At 34.7% G+C, this 12,155-nt stretch overlaps 1 protein-coding gene across 8 annotated transcripts in view; it reads left to right on the plus strand.

Annotated features, from left to right (window-relative positions):
• DNM1L (dynamin 1 like) overlaps positions 1–12,155 on the plus strand; it is a 61,421-nt gene that overhangs the window by 28,431 nt on the left and 20,835 nt on the right. For 4 of the 8 annotated variants that reach the window (XM_067696119.1, XM_067696120.1, XM_067696123.1 and 1 more), the window contains exons 2-5: positions 1,497–1,644; positions 6,934–6,980; positions 7,389–7,460; positions 8,703–8,789. In XM_067696119.1, the coding sequence (XP_067552220.1) occupies positions 1,497–1,644; positions 6,934–6,980; positions 7,389–7,460; positions 8,703–8,789 (354 nt within the window). Of the gene's footprint in view, positions 1–1,496; positions 1,645–5,425; positions 5,465–6,933; positions 6,981–7,388; positions 7,461–8,702; positions 8,790–12,155 lie in introns of all 8 variants that reach the window. The other 4 variants (XM_067696116.1, XM_067696118.1, XM_067696122.1 and 1 more) reach the window with 2 other exon arrangements.

A 12,155-nucleotide genomic window follows, 5' to 3' on the forward strand; every position in this document is an offset into this window, starting at 1 on the left:
TAAGAAAAAATACAGTAAGGAAAACATTCTGTTACAGAAAAATATGAATTACAAAGTTGAAAAAATAGAAAATTTGTAAACATTTATGTATAATATAAAAATGCATAATAGAGACAAGTTTATATATTATTTGATTATGTACTGTTTATTAGTATTGTGTCTATGTTAAATTTCCTTACTGTGATCATTGTAGTGTGGTTATATAGTAGAATGCCCTTATTCTTAGAGATATGCCACTATATTTAGGGATGAAATGTCATGACATATTAACCTGCTCTCAAAAGGGACAGCAAAAGAAAAGATGTGTGTGTGTAAGAAGAGACATAAAGCAAATGTGTCAAAATACTAATAATTAGTTAAGGTATATGGTACTTTTGTTGCAGTATATAGGTATTCACTGTTAATATTCTTGCAACTCTTGTGGCTTTGAAATTTTCAAAATAAAAAGTTGGGGGAAAATATTCAAAACAACAAAAAATAAATACTTATATGGATAAAGATCTTTATAAACTAATAAGACACATAATACACGAGCATTTGAACAAGCAAATCACTGAAGGAGAAATACAAAAGGCCCTTAAACAAAGTGATACTAGGCTGAATAATAAAGAAATGCAAATTTAAATGAACTGTCAGTGTTTATCTATCAAAAAAAAGTAGCAGACTCAAAAAAGTGGTAATGCCCAATGCTGATGGGAATGCAGCAGATTGAACATAAAGCATAGCTTGGTGCCCCCCATCTTGTAGTGTGCAGTCTGGTAGTATCTGAATGCATAAAATCTGTATGCTCTTTAATCACAGCAATTTCATTTAATGAACTAAGTAAATCTAATGAGGTAATAGGATAAGTGAGTAAGGTTATATGTACAAAGTATGTTTATTGCAGCATTGTTAATAGTGGCAAAGACCATTTAAATGTCCATCAGTTGGGGTTTGGTTTTACATACAGAATACTATTTAACTATTAAGCACAGCAGTAAATATATTGATATGGAATGATATCCCTGATTGTTATATTAAAAATAAAAGTGGGTTAGAGAAAAATACACATAGTACTACTATCCCATTTAAAGTAAAATATCTACATATTCTGGGCATAATTTTATGTATACCAATATTATATAGGTTTTGAAAATACCTAATATTATATGGTTGAGAGTATCAGAAAAGGTAGGAAAATTATGGGGAATTGGGGCTTTCATATTGTCACTCTCTTTTGTTTTGAGTTATAAATTTTTATATATCCCATGAAATAATCATAGATATTGTTACCACATAACTAATTGATTTTGCACTAGGGTATATATTTTCTCTTTTTGTACTTTTTTATTTTAAAGAAATAAAGATCATATAATAGATAATAAACTTCATTTTAAACTTTCATTTTAAAAGACTTGGCAATAATTTTTTTTAAAGTAATTATATAGCATAGTCTTACTGAGTTACAAAAAAACCTGTTAAGAAACTCATTTTGCTCTTGTGTATTCCGTTTTCAGAGCAGTGGAAAGAGCTCAGTGCTAGAAAGCCTAGTGGGGAGGGACCTGCTTCCCAGAGGCACTGGTATTGTCACCCGGAGACCTCTCATTCTGCAGCTAGTCCATGTTTCACCCGAAGATAAACGAAAAACAACAGGAGAAGAAAATGGTAAATTTTAGAATTGGAATATAAATTATTTAAAAATTCTTCATTTTTGGTCCAATCTTCAAAAGATATGAGCTAATTAGAAATTAGTGGCTGTAGCAAAATCAGGAGTCTTGTGAAGAAAAGTGGTATGCGTCTTTTCTCATGTTAAAAAGGAGTAATTTTTGTTGTTTTTGAGGACCGTGAGTCAACTTGTTTGAAAAAGAACCTTTTTGGTAATTCGGTTTAGTAAACTGTTGTTAATGCTATTTAGTGGGGGATCTAGTGAGCTACTTGGTAAATGAGAATCAGTTATTTTTAAAAGTTTTTGTGTCTTTTGGAGTGTTTTAAACTTTTTTTCCTTGTGTTTAAAACAATGTTTTTGCTTTTTCACTTTGTTTTAGAATTTAAATATTTTCTTTTTTTTGCCACGCCACGCGGCACACGGGATCTTAGTTCCCCGACCAGGGATCGAACCTGTGCCCCCTGTAGTGGAAGCGCAGAGTCTTAACCACTGGACCACCAGGGAAGTCCCTAGAATTTAAATATTTTAGATTCTAGTTTAAATATTTACTTTTAAATAAAATTAAAATGATTTAGCTTTTCAGCATGACAATGTTATCTTACCTTCCCTTTTCTGGTCTTGCCATGTGTCTGCTAATTTTGAATCTTTGGCCCTTCAATCTAAGATGAATATTATTATTTATTTATTTATTTATTTATTTTGCAGTATGCGGGCCTCTCACTGTTGTGGCCTATCCTGTTGCGGAGCACAGGCTCTGGACGCGCAGGCTCAGCGGCCATGGCTCACGGGCCCGGCCGCTCCACGGTATGTGGGATCTTCCCGGACCGGGGCACAAACCCGTGTCCCCTGCATTGGCAAGTGGACTCTAAACCACTGCACCACCAGGGAAGCCCTAAGATGAATATTATTTTTAGAAAGAGTTTTTTTTAAAAAAATTATTATTATTTTTGCCACTCCACGTAGCATGAGGTATCTTAGTTCCCCGACCGGGGATTGAACCTACGCTCCCTGCAGTGGAAGCATGGTGTCTTAACCACCAGACTGCCAGGGAGGTCCCTAATTATTATTATTTTTTTTACTATCCTTCTCTTGCTAAGGCTTACCTATATAGCACATACTTTTTAGAGTCCTCCCTCACCCAAATAGTAAACGTGGAGTATCATGATAAGAAAATATGCACCATCCTTTATAGCAGTTCTTCTTTGGTTAAACTGAAAATATTTTAAGACACACTATCTTTTTTTTTTTTTTTTTTTTGCGGTATGTGAGCCTCTCACTGTTGTGGCCTCTCCCGTTGCGGAGCACAGGCTCCGGACGCGCAGGCTCAATGGCCATGGCTCACGGGCCCAGCCGCTCCGCGGCATGTGGGATCTTCCTGGACCGGGGCACGAACCCGCGTCGCCTTCATCGGCAGGCGGACTCTCAACCACTGCACCACCAGGGAAGCCCTAAGACACACTATCTTTATTAGCATGTTTTAAATTGCCTATTAAATATGTATCCTCTATTAATCATACTTTTACATTAGTGAGGTTTGGAATATTTGATGAGAGTAATATGTTTAATCTTCAGTGTTTGGTTCACATTTTGTCTTATTTATAAAAGTCTATAAAATGTTCTAAGTATTAAATTGCATTTGCAGCAGAGTACCATGTTTGTTTCTCATTCTGCAGAGATCTGTTTTCAGTGAAGTTTCATTCTGTTTCTTATATTCTAATCTAAGATGGGATGATAATTTGATGCAATTGGAGTTACTTTAATTTCTGTATCTGATCTTTTCCTTTACTTATTATAGGAGCATTGTTGTGATAGTTTGATTTTTTTTTTTAAAGGGGAAAAAAAAAAGACCTGTCATGAGCATCTACAATGACTACAGAAAGTTAATCGCTAAAGCAAGTTAATGAAGTTGTAGATGTTAACATATAATGATATAATGATAAATATTTTTGGATAGACTGCCAGAGGATATGTAGGAGTCTTTTAATTATATTAGGTAGCTTCTTGGTATATTATTCATCGCTTTGCTTTTCTGTAATATTTCTTTATTATTGAAATTCTGAACCTTGAATTTAATCATTTTGGACTAATTTATGGTCCAGCTTCAAATGTATAGAATAACTCTTTAAAAATTTCATTCTCACTAACATCATCAATTTTACCAAATACCTTAAACTAAGACTTCAAGAAACTGTATGGTGTTAAGTCTGTTGCTTTTAACTCTTCATTTTCTTCAGTCACCTTGAAAAGGGCAGATGATATCCTGTCTCTCAGAAACTATTTGCAGATGTGGGCAGTGCTTCTGGAAGGGGTGTACATTTCAGCTATAGAAGTGTCAGTTCCTTGGTATCTCTTTGTATGTCCACTCTGTTTTGTTGATGTCTCTTCTTGGTGGTTGGTCAGTAAATCTGCATATCTTTACCTATATATATATATATATTTTTTTTTTTTTCCCCAAGCTTAGTGCTTATTTTTTATATTAAAAAACATAAAACCTCACTTCAAATGACAACTCAGCCACCCAGAACACAAAATAGATTTTGTAAATTTTGAGTACTAAATGTCATATATATTATTAATAACTAGAATAGTTCTTTAACTTCTCATCAGAGCCCATTTATCCTTAGGATAAACAGTTCTACCTTACCACAAATCATTCTACCCTAGAGGAAATTAGGAACAGTGAAGCAGGAGACAGCCAGAAGAGTATGAACTACCTGACAGCCTGGCAACCATACAGGAGAAAGGGGAGGAAAACATAAAGACAGGAGAACTTCAAAAAAAGAAAAAATCAGTTTCTAACCATTTTGTATAGGGATTTGTAGCCTCAAAGGGCTCTATTATGTAACAAAGGCATAAGTTACCATTAATAGGTAAGTTTAAGAGCAGTGGATTCTAACATGACATGGAGCAGTATAATCCATTTTAAATATAGGTCCATCAAAACTGGCTAAACTATTTAAGTATTACTATGTATAATTCAATTATCAGGAAAATTTATGTAACATGAGATCCCTCATTCTGCCAACTACATAGGATAATTGAGGTGTCAATATATAGATTTATAGTATTTCTCATCTTGCCCCCCACTTCTGCCAATGTAAAAGAATTTTCTGATAAAATCTTATTAAAAACAAAAACTGTTTTCAAGTGAGATGGTGATTTAGTTTGAACTCTATGATTACCTTTTATATATTTATAAGAAATAAATTAAGTTTTCCTCAGATCTCCTTGTAGACTAAATCCAAAAGTAGCATGCTGACTAAAGACCAAAATTGTTTCTGTGGTGTTCTGTTAAATTCAATATATATTTCAAAGAAAATAATCCCTTAGAAAGCTCAATTGGTAAATACGTTCATATTTACTTTAAAGGTTTTGAAAGATGTGTTTGATATGTTTTGTAGATTTTTTTCCACTAGGTAATTTATCTTTACCCATAGTTATCAGATGTCTAAGACAAATTTTTGAATAGTAAATTAATTTTAATCCACTTTGTTAGAATTAGAAACCAGAGGTGATATAATTAGGTGTAATGGAAAATAAAAAATAAATTATGGCACACTATATACTTCATTTGTGTCATTTAAAATATTATATAATCCCTCTAATTATAACTAATTGTAATGGAAGTTTTATAGTTGTAAATTTGGAATAATTGAATGCATTTGAAATGGCATTTGAAATGTGTTCAGGTTTTTTGCACACTTGATTTTTTAGAAAGGGTTCAAATATTAGGGATAAGCACTAAACTTATCATTCTGTGCTGTTTCTCTTTAACTACAGACCCTGCTACATGGAAAAACTCAAGACACCTTTCTAAAGGTTTCCTTTATCCATTTGTTTTTGGCCCTTCTTTTCCTATTGTGCCTGCATGTGTGCTTTTGTACTCTTACAGGCTGTGTGCATTTTTTTTCTTCCATTTTTATTTGCCTATCCACATTGATTGATTGCAGGTGTTAGTGGTTCTTGTTACCTTTTGGCATTGCATCAGAATGCAGGCTTTTTTTGGTGGTGAATGTAATTTATTTTATTTTTATTTTTAAAAACATGCTTGTGAAGCCAGGCCTCTTCTATATGATAAGGTAAATTAAGAACACCCCTTTGGTATATAGTACCTGCCTCTGAGTTCTATTCATCTAGATTACTCCAGTTCTCCAATGAGACTTCTTGGAAGAAGGTACTAAGCTTCAAGTAGGTGAGCATTTTACTTGCAAAAAGGATCCAGTTTCTTTACCTTTATCCCACCAAAGAAATTGATCCACCTTTTCCTCAGTAAATATTTATTTGAATATCTTACAGTCATTTTAATTTGATCTCAGGTGGCTGGTATGTGTTATTCATAAACTTAATCATTAAGACGTTTGAAACTCTGAATTTGGCAAAAACAGAATAGCTGTGCTTCGGGGAGGCAAAGTTAGTTTACCTTTCTACAATTAAGCATTTCTAGCTTTTCTGGGAAAATCAGAACAAAATTTGCTCTCCAAGTCTCAGATCACTCAAAACAGTACCTGCAGTGAATAATTTTTCCTTTTTTCAGCAAGTGCAAGAGGAGCAGACCTATTATTGGAAACTACTGGCGAGTAGCAACTCCATACAGGGCATATGCCAGGTTCCCCACACCCCATGCCATTTCATTTCTTACCTACCTTCAATTCCAAGGGAGAACATAATCTTGTTCCTGGGGGGGAAAAATCACGTTGAAAATGCATATAAATTATGGAGTAGCTTCACACTACTGAGAGAGCTCTTTAAAGTAACGACAAATTGTGACTTTATGGGTTACCAACAAGAAACCAAATTAAAATAAAAACGACAAAACAGAATGAAAAGTTAGCTGTTTCATTCACATATTGCAAATTTTTATGAGTTACATGTAAATCTATTATATATGCTTTTTGCATTATTATTCAGTATGACTCATAAGTTTTCTTCTTTTAGCCATTAGCTTGAGTATTTTCATCAGATAAACTGCTTTTTATGTGTAAGATATTTAAAAATAAAGTATACATATTTTACTATAATATGAGGAGAGGTAAACAATTTTATTTGTTGAAATCTAGATTTCAAATAGTGGGAAGACCTGTGAGCAACTCTGAAATTAGTCGTTTCTGAAATACCTGGTACAATTCTTAAAATGTGAGAGTATAATTTAGCAGATCTTAAAATATACGTTAACTTGTAGTTAATGGCAAAATAGGAAAAAGTAATATTGTACTGCCTTTTTGAATTCCTAAATAAAGATAAAAAGTAATTTCCATAGTTTCCAATAAATGGAGTTTTTCTTTTTCCAGGGGTTGAAGCAGAAGAATGGGGTAAATTTCTTCACACCAAAAATAAGGTAATTGTAGAAGAATATGGTGAAGAAGTAACATGTTGAAAACATTTTTTGGGGGTACAAGTAGTTGATAATTTAGTTTCTTATGATTGGCAATGTAGCATTGTTATCTTGAAGCAGCTGTTCCTTATAAAATAAATCTTAACATTTCTAACCATAGTAGTTTATTTGGAAAACATTTAAGTTGAGCCCTGTTCTCTCTGAGACTCTTAACTGTTGTGGGCTCAGGCAGCTTTGAAAAACTGATATAAACTATGACTCTTTGGCTCAGAAAAAATATATGTGTATATTAGAGTTTGTTTACTAATTCTCTGAAGCAGATCCATAGACATCCTTGAAATTTATCAAACCCTGCTTAAGAACTTTTAATCTTATTTTGAATACCGTGTTTTTTGTTTCAATAATTTTTAGCTTTACACAGATTTTGATGAAATTCGACAAGAAATTGAAAATGAAACAGAAAGGATTTCAGGAAATAATAAGGTAGGCATCTCTTTAGAGCTGGAAATTATACCCATTGATAAATATATCATCAAGAGTATTCTGGTCTTTGAAACTAATGGAGTATTTTCCCAAATATATAAAAACTTTATTTAATACCTTTTGTTTCTTAGAGTTTTTATATGCTATCAGATATTTCATTTAGGTGTTTATTCTTGATCTTGAGATTTATATATCACTTTATTATGTAACTTTTTAATTTAATACTTCCTACAGTGTTATCTTTTTCTGCTGGATTGACTGTATTCTAATTTAAGAAGCAATATATAACTTACAAGATCCATGTATTTTGAAGAGCTCTTTTTCTTACCTGAGTAGGGCTAGATTTACTTATGAAAGCAAACGGGAAATTAAGGGGTTTTTTTTCAATGAAAATGAAAAGTAATGTTAACAGCTGAATTGTCTTCTCAGATTCTGAGAATTTAAAGTAAATTAGGTGTCTAAGATACGATTAATTTTGACCCGAGGCACTATCACTGACTCCCTTAAATGCTTCTGTTTTCTCTCTCTTCTTTCTTTATTCTTATTACTTTTCTGTTCCCTTCTCTTTTGTTGTTACCTACATTCTTGTATGGGTACGTTTAATCCCACAAGTGGGCCTTAGCTAAGTATTAATATTAAAAAATACTTATTGAGTCCTTTTATCTGCCGGATGCTGTGCTGGAGAGGTTTTTCCTGACAAAAAGGCATTTTTGGAGCCATGTTAATTTCTTTATGCCTATTCAGGATATTTGTCTCTGTTTTAGTGATTGACTAAGCTTTGTTTATTATTGGTCTCTGGGCAGGTTACCTTTTAGTTACTGCTGCTGCCGCCATACTTCCCTGATTTGGATAACTTGTTACCTATGTCTCACTCCCTGAACTCAAGAACTTCATAAATTTGGATAGTGATACATTATTCTTTTGTTCAGCACTAAGTCTATTAAACATATTTAAGAAACGTTATCTGCTGAGAATCCAGAGAAAAGAATGTGAAATAATATAGGGGAAATAAATTATGTATATTAATAGTATAAGGTTGGATGGGATTATAACCTATGGCTAGCTGCCTTATTTCCTATATGTTTCATCGGGTTTTGATTGTTGAAATGTTTTAGAAATCATGGTTTATTTAATATTTAAAAGCATCTAATGTATAATACTTAAAATGAGGTTTACTTTAGCATTTTTATTCATTGAAGTTTTAATGTGATTTTAATATGATATTTTAAAACTTATTTTTAGGGAGTAAGCCCTGAACCAATTCATCTTAAGATTTTTTCACCCAATGTTGTCAATCTGACACTTGTGGATTTGCCAGGAATGACTAAGGTAAAGAATAGTTGTTACTCATTGTGGGTATGGTCATGTTTGTTTTCACTTGAACAAATGTAGTTTTTCCTTAACCTCATATAGATTAATCAGCTTTTTTTTGGCAACTACCTTGATCTATTAGCAGCATTTGACATAGTTGAGCCCTTCTTTCTCCTTGAAACACTTTCTTTACTCTGCTTCCAGGATACCACACTCTAGAGGATTATTTCTGATCTTACTGGTCACTCCTTCTCAGTCTCTTTTGCTGGTTTCTTGTCTTCCCAGTGTCTAAACAGTGAGTGCCCCAAAGCTAAGTTTTTGGACCTCTTGTCAAAGGGGTACACCTAACCTCTTGATGATTTTATCCAGTCTTATGACTTTAAATATGAGTGTCTGTATGCTGACAACACTCAAATATCTCCAGACTTGTATATTCATCTTGTATATCCACTGTCTACTTGACATACACACTTCAGATGTCTAATAGGCATTTCAAACTTGATGTGTCTAATACCAAATGCCTGATCTGTCCCTCAACCTGACTTGATCTTTCTACAGTCTCCTCCATCTTAGTAAATGGCAACTCTGTTCTGCCAGTTGCTTAGCCAAAAAGTTTGTAGTCATCCCTGATACTTCTTATCCTACACCCTACTTTCTCTGTCAGCAAATCCTCTAGCTCTCCTTACCTTTAAAATACAGGCATACCTTGGAGATATTGCAGGTTTGGTTCCAGACCACGACAATAAAGTGAATATTGCAATAAAGTGAATATCGCAATAAAGCAAATCACACAAATTTTTTGTTTATCCAGTGCATATAAAAGTTATGTTTACACTATACAGTCAACCCTTGAACAAGGGTTTGAACTGCATGGGTCCACTTATATGTGGATTTTTTTCAATAAATATATTGGAAAATTCTTCTGGAGATTTGTGACAATTTGAAAAAACTTGCAGACAACTGCATAGCCTAGAAATACTGAAAAAATTAATAAAAATTAACTTACAAATCTATTATAAAAAGTTAAAATTTATCAAAACCTATGCACACACAGACTGTACATGGTGCCGTTTGAAGCAGAAAGAAATGTAAACAAATGTAAAGATGCAGTATTTAATCATAACTGCGTAAGATGAACTGTAGTACATACTGTACTACTGTAATAATTTCATAGCCACCTTCTGTTGCTGTTGTGCTGAGCTCAAGTATTGTGAATAGCCTGTTAAAATGCCGTGTGATGCTAATCATCTCTGCTTGAGCAGTTCATCTCTCCAGTAAATAATGGTAAAAGGTGATCTCTGTGGTTCTTGCATATTTTTCATCATGTTTAGTGTAGTACCGTAAACCTTGAATTAACACCATGAGACCCATATGAAGTGCCACTAGTGATGCTGGAAGTGCTCCCAAGAAGCAGTGAAAAGTCATGATGTTACAAGAAAAAGTTGAATTGCTTGATATGCACTGTAGATTGAGGTCTGCAGTTGCCCACCATTTCAAGATAAATGAATCCAACTTAAGAACCATTGTAAAAAAAAAGAAAAGGAAATTCATGAAGGCAGTGCTGCAGCTATGCCAGAAGGCATGAAAACCTTGCACTTTATGTGCAATGCCTTTATATCTTGTATTGAAATTTCAACTTTTATGTGTGTGCTGGATTGCTGTAGGAAAGGCATACCTATAGACTATAACGTTATTTGAGAAAAAGCAAAGTCAACATATGACAACTTAAAGCAAAAGGAAGGTGAAGGATCTAAAGCTGTATAATTTATTGCCAACAAAGGATAGTTTGATAATTTCAGAAAGAGGTTTGGCTTAAAAAATATCAAGGTAACAGGAGGCAGCAGACAAGTTCTCAGATGCTATTAAGAAAATCATTAAGGAGAAAGGATATCTGCCTGAACAGGTTTTTAATAAAGATGAAAGTGCCCTATTCTGGAAAAAAATGCCACAAAGGACATTTATTAGTAAGGAAGAGAAGCAGGCACAAGGATGTAAGGAAGGAAGGGATAGGCCAGCTCTACCGTTTTGTGCAAATGCAGTTGGGTTCATGATCAGGACTTCCCTTATCTATTAAGCTGCTAACCCCCAAGCCTTGAAGGCAAAAGAGTCAGCTGTCAGTCTTTTGGTTGCCCCAAAAGAAGGCCTGGACAAAGAGAACCCTTTTCCTGGACTGGTTCCATCAATGCTTTGTCCCTGAAGCAGGAAGTACCCTTCCAGTAAGGGACTGCCTTTTAAAGTTCTTTTGGTATTAGACAGTGCCCCTGGCCACAGGTGTTGAAGTGGTCTACTTGTCTCCAAACCCAATGTCCCTTATTCACCCTCTAAATCAGGGGGTCATATGGACCTTTAAGGCTTATTACACATGGAACTCTATGGAAATGATTGTCAATACTACGGAGGAGAACCCTGTTAGAGAGAACATCATGAAAGTCTGGGAGGATTACACTATTGAAGATGTTGTTATTGAAAAAGCCATGAAAGGCATTAAGTCTGAAATAATAAATTCCTGCTGGAGAAAGCTGTGTCCAGATGTTGTGTAAGACTTCAGGATTTATGACAGAGCCAATCAAGGAAATCATGAAAGAGACTGTGGACATGTCCAAAAAAAAGTGGGTGGGTGGGTGAAGGGTTTCAAGATATGAATCTTGTAGAAATTCAAGAGCTAAAGTAGACAGTGCATGGGAGGAATTAACAGAAGATGACTTGATGGAAATGAGTACTTCTGAAACAGTGCCAGATGATGAGGAAGAAGATGTAAAAGAAGCAGTGCCCGAAAACAAATTGACATTACACGATCTGTCAAAGAGTTCCAATTATTCAAGACTGATTTTGACTTGGTGGAAGAAGGATTGGCACCATATAGAAACATTTTTAGAGTGAAAAAACAAGAGTCAGACAGAAATTATGATGTATTTCTGTCAAGCTACACTGAGTGTGCCTGCCTCTCCTGCCTTCCCTTCTGCCTCCTCCACTTTTTCTGCCTCTACCACTCCTGACACAGCAAGACCAGATCCGCCTCTTCTTCCATCTACTTCACATGAACAACGATGAGGATGATCCACTTCCACTTATTGAATAGCAAATAATCATCATGCCATAGAGTTCTGTTGTATATGTGTGTGTCTTCTTGTGAAATCTAGTAACTGTATGGCAAGAACTGTATGAGAGGGCTTCCCTGGTGGCGCAGTAGTTAAGAATCCACCTGCCAATGCAGGGGACATGGGTTCGAGCCCTGGTCCGGGAAAATCCCACATGCCGTGAAGCAACTAAGTCCATGCGCCACAACTACTGAGACTGCACTCTAGAGCCTGCGAGCCACAACTACTGAGCCTGCGTGCCACAACTACTGAAGCCTGTGTGCCTAGAGCCCATGCTCCGCAACAA

This window comes from Pseudorca crassidens, chromosome 11, assembly GCF_039906515.1.
Source record: "Pseudorca crassidens isolate mPseCra1 chromosome 11, mPseCra1.hap1, whole genome shotgun sequence".
Classification (NCBI taxonomy): Eukaryota; Metazoa; Chordata; class Mammalia; order Artiodactyla; family Delphinidae; genus Pseudorca; species Pseudorca crassidens.